The following is a 12,886-nucleotide window of genomic DNA, read 5'->3' as shown; positions in this document are numbered from 1 at the left end:
TATTAACTATGTGGATTTCTAATAAACTCACTCTTCATGGATGGTTCATTTAATGTTTAAAATACATCACATGAGTTTTTTTTTTTTTTTTTTCTAAAAGTAATTAACATTTCCTCCACTTTATGTATTATGATTTCTGTATTATGTTTATGTATTATGTTATGGCGTTCTGTAACCTAATGAAAATTACATTTTAAACTTTTGAATTGATGATAAACTTGGTTTCTCATTACTGTTGAAAAAAAAAAAACGGATTGTGAAAATTATTTAATCGATAAATATTCGATCACATCATAATAAATTATTATAATTTTACATGGCCTATAAATCTCAACATTATTTTTAATTCTTCAGCCAGTGAACTTTAAGCATTCGTCTGTTACAGAGAAAGAGAAATAAGCAATCTATGATTATTACATTGATCCTGTTATTTCTAAAACAACTGCAGTTTATTCTCACGCCCATATAAAGACTGCTGAACTCAGTAAACACAACACAATCTTTGGCCTTCTTTGTATTGTGGATATTGTAGTTTTGTTAAAGTCACTTTTACAATATCTTCGTCGTATCCGTCTATGGTCGTAGATTGTATGCTACGTCCCAGCCAGTAGTAAATAAATAGGACACTTAATAAATAAAAGACAACTCAATAATTTTTAAATAAAATTAGAATGCCTTATTATTTTTTTAAATAATGTCGTTGCAAGACTTCTAGACCTGTGACGATTGTGAACAACAATTCCCAGCATGCTTTGTGCTCCCCACAGGGTCACGCTGTGTTACAGATCTGCTTCCGTGTTGTGTTTGTTACTGGAAAACAGAAACTGCGTGAGGTGACATAATTTTCTATTGACCGTCACTGATTAGACAGCGATGCTTTTGTAAACCGCTGCGTCAGAAGAGATATCAGATTGGACTATGTCGTTGATTCCGGGCTCAAAGCAGAAGGACAGGCGCATTTTATGCGGGATGTGCCCGGACCCGCAGTGCCAGGCGAAGCTCTTCTTCCCTGCACACACCTCCATGAGCATCGAGTGCACTGAGTGCGGCCAGAGACACGAGCAGAAGAATCTCGCGAATGTGGAGGAAGTGACTGACCCAGATGTAGTGCTTCATAATTTACTGAGAAATGCTTTGCTGGGTGTGCCAGGCCCTCCCAAAAAGGGCTCAGAGCTGGTGAAAGTGATGGGACTGTCCAACTATCACTGCAAGCTGCTGTCACCCATCCTCACCCGCTATGGCATGGATAAACAGACGGGCACTGCCAAACTCTTGAAGGAAATGAACCAGGGAGACATCTTTGACTGCTCACTTCTTGGGGACCGTGCATTTCTCATCGAGCAAGAGCATGTGTCCACTGTTGGGTATGGACGGGATCGGTCAGGGAGCCTGATCTACCTGCATGACACTTTGGAGGAGATCAAGAAAGCAAACTTGAATAGAGAGTGTCTTATTCCCGTGCATGTGGATGGAGACGGACACTGCCTGGTCCACGCCGTGTCCAGGGCGTTAGTTGGACGTGAGCTGTTCTGGCATGCCCTTCGAGAGAACCTAAAACTCAATTTCAGTCAGTACCTTGGTCGCTACAAAGCTCTTTTCCAGGACTTTATAGATGCAGCAGAATGGGAAGACATCATTAACGAGTGTGACCCGTTGTTTATCCCTCCAGAAGGCGTTCCTTTGGGGCTGCGGAACATCCACATATTCGGCCTGGCAAATGTACTGCACAGACCCATAATCCTATTGGACTCACTGAGCGGCATGCGCAGCTCGGGCGATTACTCCGCCACCTTCTTGCCGGGCTTGGTTCCAGAGGAGCATTGCAGAGGAAAAGATGGCACTCTGAACAAACCCATCTGCATCGCCTGGAGCAGCTCTGGCAGAAATCACTATCTGCCCCTAGTGGGCATCAAGGGCGTAGCTTTGCCCCGTTTACCCGCTGCGCTGCTCCCGAAAGCTTGGGGTGTTCCTCAAGAGCTGATTCGCAAATACGTGAGCTTGGACTCTAGTGGAAGCTGTGTGATCGGGGGAGACCGGAGCCTGCAGGATAAGTACCTGCTGCGGCTCGTAGGCGCAATGGAGGACGTCTTCATGGACAAGCACGGTATCCACCCCGCTCTTGTCGCCGACGTCCACCAGTACATATATCGACGCACTGGAGTGATCGGCGTGCAGCCGGAGGAGGTCACAGAAGCGGCGAAGAAATCCGTTCAGGAGGGCCGTCTCCACCGCTGCCTTGTCTGCAATGCCCTTTCTGAACTCCACGTGCCAGCGGAGTGGCTCATCCCGGGAGGGAAACTCTACAACTTGGCCAAGTCGACTCATGGGACTCTGCGAGCGGACAAGAACTACAGCTTTCCTTTGAATAGTTTGGTTTGTTCCTATAACCCAGAAAAAGATGTACTCGTGCCTGACTACAAACTCAGTTCGCTCGCGGCCTGCACCTGGTGTCACGGGACCTCGGTGCGACGCGTTCGTGGCGACGGCTCTGTAGTCTATTTGGACGGAGACCGTACCAACACTCGCTCGCAGGGTGGGAAGTGCGGCTGTGGGTTCAAGCACTTCTGGGAGGGGAAGGAGTATGAAAATCTTCCCGAAGCCTTCCCCATCACTCTGGAGTGGGCCGGCCGTGTGGTGCGAGAGACCGTTTACTGGTTCCAGTACGAAACAGACCAGACGCTCAACAGCAACGTTTACGACGTGACAATGCGACTCGTCACGAAGCACTTCCCCGGTGAGTTTGGCAGCGAGATCCTAGTCCAAAAAGTTGTGAACACCATTTTGCATCACACCGCCAAGCGGAGCCAAGACGAATACAATCCGGTTGCCATCGAAGGTGCTCACGCACAGGACGGGGAACACGGGGGTGAATCGGCCTCACGCCCTCCAACTAAAATCATCCTGACGGGACAGAAAGGCAAAACCCTGCATAAAGAGGAGCTGGTGATGAGCAAAACTGAGAGGGTCTTGCAGCACAGCATCAGCGAGCAGGCCGCCCTCTCCCAGCGCCGCAGCACAGACCGCGTGCGCCAGCAGGATCCTCGTCCGTCATCTCCTTCATCTTCATCATCCTCTGCGCCTCCCACGCCCACCAAAGTGCCACCCACCAGCGGAGAGAAGAAGATACGTGTAACAACCAGCGATGGCCGGCAAGCCATGCTCACGCTGCAACCGCACACCACCTACAGTGATCTCCAGAACTCCATCATCCAGGTCTTCAACTTGTCGTCCGGACAGTTGTGCATCCGACACGGCTTCCCCCCTCGGGAGCTGCCCCCACCCCGTCCTGAGGACCAGAACCAGCCGGTGGCACTCCAGCATGGCGACCGCATCTCTGTGGAAGCGCTGAAAGAGAGCTCACCCGATACTCACATGACCCAGACCCACACTCACGCACCACAAACTCAAACTCACTCTGACACACACCTCAGTCGCACCAGTAGCAGGGAACTTCAGGACAACATTGACCTTGAGATGTCATCACTCTGTCTCCTGGCAGCACTCATGGGTAAGAAACACCCTTCTGTAAGTGATGTGCTTTATGAAATTACAGTAAGACTGACTGTCTCATACTAGAATCAGCGTCTACATAAGCTCTTTTATGTACTTAAGTATGTGTGCTCTTTTTGACTCTGGATTTTATGAGACAAACTTATCGCTGTAATATCAGCAGAATTCTTCTTCTGTAATTTGAGATTCTGCTCTCTTTCTTCAGTTCTGCCTAAACCTTGTATGTGAGACCTGAATCTGTTGATTTGATGTCTCTTCCTCTTTCTTTCAGGTGAAGATGTCTGGTCTTATGCTAAGAAACTGCCTCACCTGTTCCAGCAAGGAGGAGTCTTCTACAATATTGTGAAGAAAGACATGGGTAGTCTGTTATTTTTCCTCTTCCTCTTTCAATTCAGTTTATACAATTCCAAATTGTGCTTTATTGGCATGAGACAGAATATTACCACAAGTATTTGCAAAAGCAATATTGTCAATAGGATGGGATTTGAGAAATGGTTCTTATTAAAGCTGGTTCTATTTTTCTAAATATACAGAATAATTTTCATGGTTTGTGATGTGGAACTTGACCCCCTGTTTACTCAGATTCTTGTTTTTCCACCTCTGGCTGAGAGATGCAATACAGCCGAATAAAAAAAAATAATACAATTTTGATTAAACCATAATTTCTATATATAATAATAATAATAATAATATATACATTAGGACTCTATGGTCAGAGAACAGTAGTGAAAAGCTAATGCATTTTTCTAATTTAATAAAAAAAGTATTACAAATTATATTATCAGCATAACAATTTGTGAACAAAAGTGAAAAGTTTAATTGAGACATTAAAATAAATTTAAGAATGTCTTAGTATTTGGTCTGTCTCTTTTATATTTACCTTCATGACAGCAGGACTCGAGCTGCATGAAAGCCACAAGTGTGTGTAAAACCTGATAGCCATGTTTTCCAGCATGATTCAAGAATGATCCAAAGTGCATATTGTGCTTCATCAGAATCAAGAACATCTAACCGTTCACATGATCATTGTCACAGATTTATTTAATTTGATTAGTGACCTAGAAATAGCTCAGAATCTGAAATATTTCTTATAAAAAAAAAAAAAAAATATATATATATATATATATATATATATATATATATATATATATATATATATATAATTTTTTTTTTTTTTATTATTATTTTTTTTATTTTGTACAAATGTGTGCTACTAAGTCAAAAACATTTCAATACATTTTATAATTTATTTTATTATATTGTTCCACAAAAATGTGTATTTTGTGATACATATTGTTATCGTATCTAAAGATATGGCAAACATTTGTCAAATTAAACTGACTATACAAAAAAAAAATTCTTAAATTATTTGTAATTGTGTAAAAAAATAACATTTGTGCAAAAATTGCAATATAATATTTATAGTATAAAAAAAGCAAGTATCAATGAAGCAATCATGTAGCAAAAGTAGCTATCAATTTAGAAGGTGTGTAATATCATAAATTAGAAGGTGTGTAATATCATAATGTATGGGGGTTTTTTTTGTATGAATATACTAATATTCTCAATTTCTGTGTTAAGGTCTGTTGGACGGGAAGCACTGCACACTGCCCCACTTGTCGGGCAAGACGTTTGTGTTCAATTCATCAGAGGAGCGTTTGGAGCTGTGTGTGGACACAGCCGGTCATTTTCCAGTGGGCCCTGACGTGGAGGAGCTCGTCCAGGAGGCCCTTTCCCAACTCCGCTCAGACGCAGCCTCCCGTAGCCACGAGGGAAGCCCCGCCCACAGCCTGCGATTGGGCGCCGGTGGTGCGGTGCGCAAGAAAGAGCAGAACGTCACTGCCTTCCAGGGCAAAGGTCACTCCTTGGGTTCCGCCCCTCCTGAACACCCACCAATCAGGCGGCAGCACAGCAGTGGTGTGGATCTCAGCAGCAGCGTTCGCGACGAAGGGTTAACGTTGTCAGGGGAGGATTTGGTGCGCGTGGCCCCGGGCATGCTCACTTTACGTGAGGGCCGCGGCATGGGGCTGGAGCCCGCCGTGATCGAGGCCCAGCGGCAGCGCCTGCAGGAGATGGTCTCAAACATACAGGCGTCCATGGACAAACACTTGCGCCAGCATGCAACACCTAGGCATGATGGGGAGGAAGAAGAGACTCCTGACAAACAGGAGGAGATGGAGAGTCATGGGGCGGAGCCTCCCAGCACCTTTGAGCCCATGGACCAATCCTGATGCTTCATTACCCTTACAGCAGAGTGAGCTTCCTGGCATAACACACATACACACACACACTGTGATCCGACTAATATAAGGGTGCAGCCGATTTACTAACGTAAGTGTCTTTTTAGTGCAAAACGCATTCCTTATATTCTCAAAGTCTTAAGATGTGAAATTTGAAGTGATTCTTTAGGGTAGTGAGTGTTGGCTTTCATCCACTTAAAATATATACATGGTGCACAGACTAATTTATTGCAAGAGATAGTTCATCTAAAAGTGAAAATTCTGTTATTCCTTTACTCATCCTCATGTCGTTCCAAACCTGTACAACTTTCTTTCTTCTGTGGAACACAAAAGAAGATATTTTGAACCGTTTTTGTCCATATAATGAACATTGGACCCTATTGGCTTTCTTAGTATGGACAAAAAAAAAAAAATTCACAGAAGAAAGTATGTCAGAATGGCATGAGGGTGAGTAAATTATGACCGAATTTAAATTTTTGGGTGAATTATCCGATCACCCTTGAGCTTTGCTTGTATGCAGATGCATAGTACTTATATAATCAAAGTGCACTTTGACCCTCATTACTGGATTCACGACTCTGTTATCAACATAATTACAACCTAATTCTTCACAATCAAATTTGAAACTTTGACTGTCTCACTGAGTCTAAACTTCAGCCCTGTGTGCACTTAGTAGTGGCCGGTGGAACAAACCAGGTGTCAGCTCAGTGATGTAGTCATCTTTTGCACTTCTCTACCCTGTATTACCCACAATGCATTGCTGTCTATCCAAAGAACACTACATGGTTAAAAGCCTGGAAAAGAGTTCTAGCAGCATTTCACATTCACTTAAACGTCCCACTACAAACTTAGAGCTCAGAAACCTCTCTCAGCAGGGCAGCATGGAGTATCCGTAGATCTGAGAGCAAGTTTCTGTTCTGAAACCTCCGATTGGCCTTTGAACTCTTGACAATGTTGCTTTTAATGCGGCCCAGAGTCGTTCAGGCTTATTATTTGGTTTTGTTGTGCCCTTTTGCATGTCCTTTCTTCTTTGAACACTGTTCAGTACAAGACAATTCCAACAGGTTTACTAAGTATCGGAATGTAATGTAGATTTCGGCTAAATCCAAATGGAAAGTAGCAGAGTTGGTGATGCTTTCAGGATATTCTGATTTCAGCGCTATGGTAATATTGTTAGCTGTGTTAGGCCATAATAAAATGCTGAAGTATAGGGCAATGTGCGTCAAGGACGGTTTGAGTTCAGAAAAAAATTATAAACAGATTTTTCTTGTCACCTTGGCAACTGATTCATATGAACCAAAAATAAATTACAGTTAAACTGATTACTAGAGCTCTTGATCTTTGTGCTTCGGTCACTGGGTAGAACATAAAAACAGATGGAAAATCCTAGAGATTGTTGAACTCCGTTTATGTCTATTGAAACTTTGCTGAGCTGTTGCATTTAACACGATGTTGCCAAAAAAACAAACAGGTGACCAAACCTGTTATTAACAGCCTTAACGAGTCTTCTACCCTCCCCAGCTCTGATCTGCAGTGTTTGTGCGTGACACTTCTCCCAATGGTGCCGTATGACAGAGGATCCGAGAAGGATAAACTGGAGTATTGGAACGAGGCCTGACTTTGGTCAAAGGCCAAGTGAAGCATGATGTTGTTAGAGGCCCTGATGAGCTTTTGCTTTTTAAAAGATTTTTGTTTTTTTTGCTGTTGATGTTTTTTTGGGTTTTTTTAAGTCGGCAGCATTTATACCAGAGCACTTTTCTGTGTGGGCGTGTTTATTAGCTCTTGAAAATAATTGATATTGTTGGTGTAAAGAAGAGCAGCACAAAGAGATGTTTTACTGCTTCACGTAACAGACTCAAGCGCAGGTTGTTTCTCTGTGACTGCTGCCCTCCTGATATATTGTATTCCAGTGTACAATAGTGGTATATATTGTATTATACTTTCATCTGTACAGATATTGAATCTGTTTTGTTTTTTTTTTCCTTCTGGATTGTTTCTCCTCTGTTTTTCAATAAAACAGTTGGACGTTTCTACACAGCTGAATCGGCTGTTTGCATGCTTGATTACTTTTCAGCTTAACAACAATAAAGTTATTCCATCTGTATGAAACGATGTGGTCACTGTTTCTAAATCACTTTCTCACACAAAGCTAGTGGTGTTTTTAGTTATCTCTAATAGGTCACAAATGGACCACATCTATTTTAATTAGTGGCAACACTTAACTATTAGGTTTATGTATGTTAACACTGAATTTTACTGTAACATAAAATAACAATGAATGATACTTTTCATCTTGGTTTATTTTAAATTCTAGACACTGCTGTTCAAATAATATTACGATATTATTACAAATTAAAATATAGTTTAAAATGTCATTTATTTATTGTTAAATTTTAGCATCACTCTTCAGTGTCGCATGATCCTTCATATGCTGATTTGGTGCTCAAGAAACATTTATTTTTATCAATGCAGAAAACAGTTAACATTTTTGTGGAAACTGATCTTTTTTTTTATTTGATGAACAAAGTTCAAAATAACAGCATTTATTTGACATTATAAATCTTTTGTAACATGTTTTTACTGCTAGTTATGATTATTTAATGAATCCTGCTTGCTGGATTAAAATATTAATTTCTTACTGATCCCAAACGTTGAACAGTAGTGTATACTAATACATTTTTAAGGTTGTAAAAATTAACATTAATGTACTGTGAACAAAATTAAACAATAGTACATTTAGTCAAATTAACCTAGATTTATAAATGCTGTAAAAAATTGTTTGCTCATAACTAATGCATTCACAAATTGAGCCTAAGTGTAACGCATTACCTAATTAGTGTTGATATACTTTTGTACTCGTTATGTCTGAAGTGATAATGATTATAGTCAGACTGCGACTTACAAAATTACTTTTCATTTCAGGAAATTTTGCAGCAATCAGAGCTGGGTGCCAACGTCCTACACACAAAAAAAACACTAAATAGCCTATAAGAATTCAACAGCACCAAGGGTAATCTTCATCATTTAACAATAATCATACCAGGGTAAAATAAAACTGTAGTGACTATTTCATAACTTTTAGTTGTTCCTCAATTAAGATGTCATTGCAGGGAAATCAATAGTGCTCCAGTGGTTATAAGATGATTATTTTATTCCAAGTGAATTCTACAAAATTAAAGCAAAGGGCAGCAATCCATTATTACAAACAACAAAACTTAAACTTCCAGTTCCTCGTATCAATTTGAGTTTTTTATTTATTTATAAATTGTATTATCCATATGAAGAACACAATCAGACTCAGTCAGAATCAGACTCGTACAAAAAAAAAAAAATCAAAATGTTGTACATTCACCCTGTAATACCTCTGTCACAAGTAGATTCCTGTTGATGCATTTTTATAGATAATGTGATAGGCCTACATCTGCAGTAGCATTTTAATATACTGTATATATACATACTGTATATACATACAGACACATTTAACATTTAAACACTGTACCTATCTAAATCATTGTAGTCTTTGTGCATTATTAGACAAACCAAATACATATATTCAAACAAATATATTCTTAGGCGAAGGGTGTGATTTTTCCATTAAATCTGCAGTGTAATGACATTCAAATGTCTTTTTAATCAAAACCACAATATTTACATATAGTATTTATTTACATGTGGGGCAGTAACCTAAGTAAAGACTCCTGATACCAGAAGCAGATTCAATTCCACAAGCTGGCAAGTTATTACTGAGGCCCCAACCCCTAACCAGGACACCGAACTTCCGTTTTTCTTCTCCACAAAGAAGGAGCTGCGTACGGACTGAACTTTTAGTGTCATGCTGTCCTAGTTTCTGCTGCTCTGTGACCCATTTAAAAGGGAAAAGTGGAGCTCTGAGGGTGGATGCATCAGTCAGGATTAAATGCTGGATTTATGGAGCCGATCGAACGAATTGCATGTCCGTCACTACGTCGACGAGAGAGCAGCCGCTGAAATAATCGAGGTGAACCCGGCACTCCTGACAGAGACGCCCGCCGCAGCAGTTTCAGAGAGCGCCCTCTAGGGATACAAACACCAATGACCCCAGAGTACAACAAAAACAAATCAGAGTTACAAAACATCACAAGCTCTCACCCTGCACAGCCATTACGATTATTAGACGACTCCTGCACGGAGCTCTGCGGCTCCTGAGTCACGATGGGCCTCAGTGGCTCCTGCTTCTGAACACACACAAACATACAGTACTGTTCAAACATCTTAGGCACATTAGATGCTTTTATATGATAGCTTAAGTGTGCCAATAGGAAATATCAGTTTCAGGTTACTAGTTTGTTTTTACCGTTGCTTCAAGCATCAAGCATCACAGTTCTTTTTTGAAGGCCATCTCAGTTTGCAAAAGTAATTTCTGGAAATAGAAAGCCTTTCTAGAGGAAGCTTTTATAGCAACAATGGGAGCATCTCCCTATTAACCACTTGTTAATGTACAAGTAGTGTACTTCAAATCTTAGAAGTATATGTTTTTAAAATGTACTTGCATATAATATATTAATGAAGTAAAAGGCCACTTAAGCGTACACGTTAATGACTGTTTCTTAACACACTTAAAGGGTTAGTTCACTCAAAAATGAAAACTCTGTCATTAATTACCCTCATGTTGTTCCAAACCCAAAAGACCTTCGATCATCTTTGGAACACAAATGAAGATCTTTTTAATAAAATCTGAGAGATTTCTTTCCATCCATAGACAGCTGCTTTGATGCTTCAAAAAGTTCATAAGGAGATCGTAAAACTAATCAATATGAATTGAGTGGTTTAGTCCGAATTTTCCCGAAGAGACTCGATCGTTTTATATGGATTGAATTTAGGCTTTTATTCACATATAAACATTCATCAACTCAGTCAAATCAGTTGTGGTAAACGGAAGCTCAAGCCAAGCATGTTCACTTGACGTGGGAGAACCAATGAGGTTCATTCTCGTGTTTCACATCACCTTTCAGCTTCAGCAAGAACCAATCAGGTTCCATCTTGTGTTACGCAACACGTTTCAGCACACTTATGTTGACTAACATAATAAAGCACTGTAGCATTATTCTATATCATATTAAAAATGAATTTATTTTAAATGTTCTGAATTGCAACTTCATCATTACAAAAGCACAAATATATTTAAATGCATGATATACAAAACTGACATTAAAGTATGTTTTAGTTTACCATAAATGCTCGTCATTATATTCGGCAGTAAACTTTAAGCATATTTCCAAGACAATAAAATAACTATGAAATTACAAATAAAGATGTACTTAAGTCCTACTTAAGAGGATCAAAAAAGCACTCTTAAATTCAACTAAATGCATTTAATATAAATTAATATAAATGTAAGTTAGAATACATTTTCATTTAATTGCAAATAACATGCAATTAAGTGTCCTAAAAGACTACATTCAGTTTGCGCTTTTAATCAGTGAACTCTTTTAAAAAGCACTTCTTTTTCACAAGGAACACCCATGGTTTTCTAGCACACACAGGTGTACTGAAGGCCAGTTAGTGCATAATTTGTGCACTGAATGAGTTTTGTGTGCGTGAATACCGGAGTAAAGCAGGCTGTAGGCAGGTATCCCTCCTTTCCGTTCTGAAGTCGGATGTAACACCAGTCAGCGTTCTCTTGATACAGCAGCAACACGACCTCACCAGCACGGACACACACCTCTTCATCACAGTCTGCACTGTAGTCTGCTGCCACAACCATCTAACACAAAAAAACATCATTTGATTTCACCATCTTAAAAACTGCTGTATTAAATCAGCATGAGAAAACTGAAAAGCAGCTCAGATGAGAAAAGTGTACCATTTCTCCTTCGTACTTGAATATCACTCTCTTTCGACAAACTGTAAGATTTAATCATTTTGCTGTAATTATAATTGTAAATTTAACAGAGATTATAAAAAAGAGAGCATGAAAAGATGACTAACCTTGAGGAGACAGCACAGTTGTGAACACTTCAAACTCTTCGTGGCTCTGCGTGTAGATTTGCTGCATGATGAAGTCAGACAACACACAAACTCTGAATGTACCTACAGTGTAAGAAGAGCTGAGATACTTTATCGTTTCATTCAGAATCACTGCTATTGCTAAACCTTCTCCTCTCTTTAAATACTCTCTTAAAGACGCACACACATTAGGAGATCCTGGTTAGGTGCTTTTCTAGGAAGCTTTAGCACTCTTAAATCTATTTAAATCTGTTCCACTTCAGTTGATTAAATGCTGCAAGTCACGGCTTTGATCAGCCAATCACACGCTTCTAAAAGTCAGCTCTCTGCACTTACAGTAACTCACTCAAACCTTTAACACATGACACCACAGTTCACATTCTATACCCAGTCATTCAACAAAACAAATAACTTTCAATGTTATTAGCCTGTAATACAGTAAGAAATATTTGAACAGGTATTCTGATTTCATTATCTTTCAAGCAATAATCTGTACACTGCATTAAATACAGTTTTTGGGGATTTTTTTTAGCTCAGTTTCAAATAAAATTAGTTGCATGGAGATCAGTGGCATACTATTAGTGAAATACTGAGTTCTAAGCCCACATTCATCAGCTGGGCTATTTCTGACCATTTTGGATCCCCAAAGGAGATCTGAGATGACTGGGAAAATGTGTCCCAATCAACCGGAATTCACCCTATATATAGAGCGTTGTTAGATAGCAATACATTTTCATAGGTTTCGAGTGCACAGTATCCATATCTAAACACACTGGTTGTAAATTTCCCAGTTTACTTAGAGACTTCAAGTTGCAATTCCTCACCAAGTAATTAATTGCTGTAATCTAATAACTTTTTCCTTAAAATGGTGACTGATGCAGTCGAAAATGATGGGAAAAATGTAAATGTTAAAATGTTTAAAATGTTTTTCAATGTTTTTACACTGTTGCCACCATTAATTTTTTTAATAGGCCTATACAATCTTAATATACACAAAATATTTGGATATCTGATCACTGACTTTCTAATAACATTTTTAAAACTATTTCTTTTTTATGCTAATATTCAGCTGCTTAAATGCGATTAACACGTGGTGAATTTAGGCTAAAAGGTAGCTGTTGTTTTTTCGTTTTAACTTAAAAAAAAGTGTT

The 12,886-nt window shown here is 39.7% G+C and overlaps 2 protein-coding genes across 5 annotated transcripts; one reads left to right on the top strand and one right to left on the bottom strand.

The window, feature by feature from the left end:
* Nucleotides 1-767: 767 nt before the first annotated feature.
* On the top strand, nucleotides 768-7,780 carry vcpip1 (valosin containing protein (p97)/p47 complex interacting protein 1). 3 transcript variants are annotated; one of them, XM_084119929.1, is made up of 4 exons: nucleotides 768-3,508; nucleotides 3,782-3,868; nucleotides 5,092-5,764; nucleotides 7,272-7,780. In XM_084119929.1, the coding sequence occupies exons 1-3, from the start codon at nucleotides 919-921 to the stop codon at nucleotides 5,739-5,741; spliced, it is 3,327 nt and encodes a 1,108-aa protein (XP_083976055.1). In that variant the 5' UTR covers nucleotides 768-918; the 3' UTR covers nucleotides 5,742-5,764; nucleotides 7,272-7,780. The 3 variants fall into 3 exon arrangements, 2 of the variants coding, with proteins under 2 accessions (XP_083976055.1, XP_083976054.1); XR_014607125.1 differs by having other exon boundaries at nucleotides 779-3,508; nucleotides 5,092-5,841; XM_084119928.1 differs by having other exon boundaries at nucleotides 779-3,508; nucleotides 5,092-7,780.
* A 1,103-nt stretch (nucleotides 7,781-8,883) lies between these two features.
* LOC311086813 (uncharacterized protein) lies at nucleotides 8,884-11,976 on the bottom strand. Of its 2 annotated transcripts, none has more exons than XM_084119931.1 (5): nucleotides 11,718-11,976; nucleotides 11,593-11,633; nucleotides 11,335-11,493; nucleotides 9,879-9,964; nucleotides 8,884-9,803 (listed from the first exon to the last, which is right to left on the bottom strand). In XM_084119931.1, exons 1-5 carry the CDS (start codon nucleotides 11,782-11,784, stop codon nucleotides 9,653-9,655), a joined length of 504 nt encoding a protein of 167 aa, XP_083976057.1. In that variant the 5' UTR covers nucleotides 11,785-11,976; the 3' UTR covers nucleotides 8,884-9,652. The 2 variants fall into 2 exon arrangements, with proteins under 2 accessions (XP_083976057.1, XP_083976058.1); XM_084119932.1 differs by having other exon boundaries at nucleotides 9,879-9,961; nucleotides 11,718-11,910.
* Nucleotides 11,977-12,886: the final 910 nt, after the last annotated feature.

Source organism: Abramis brama (assembly GCF_963993115.1).
Source record: "Abramis brama genome assembly, chromosome: 7".
Taxonomy (NCBI): Eukaryota; Metazoa; Chordata; class Actinopteri; order Cypriniformes; family Leuciscidae; genus Abramis; species Abramis brama.
Note: the sequence above shows the minus strand (reverse complement) of the source record. Positions and strands in the feature narration are given on the sequence as shown.

Coding starts and splice junctions, on each gene's coding strand:
- vcpip1 (XM_084119929.1), top strand. CDS start 919: ATGTCGTTGATTCCGGGCTCAAAGCAGAAGGACAGGCGCATTTTATGC. Junction 3,509..3,781: donor TCTCCTGGCAGCACTCATGG/GTAAGAAACACC, acceptor TCTTTCTTTCAG/GTGAAGATGTCTGGTCTTAT. Junction 3,869..5,091: donor TATTGTGAAGAAAGACATGG/GTAGTCTGTTAT, acceptor TTCTGTGTTAAG/GTCTGTTGGACGGGAAGCAC.
- LOC311086813 (XM_084119931.1), bottom strand. CDS start 11,784: ATGCAGCAAATCTACACGCAGAGCCACGAAGAGTTTGAAGTGTTCACA. Junction 11,494..11,592: donor TCAAGTACGAAGGAGAAATG/GTACACTTTTCT, acceptor TTTTTGTGTTAG/ATGGTTGTGGCAGCAGACTA. Junction 9,965..11,334: donor CTACAGCCTGCTTTACTCCG/GTATTCACGCAC, acceptor GTGTGTGTTCAG/AAGCAGGAGCCACTGAGGCC.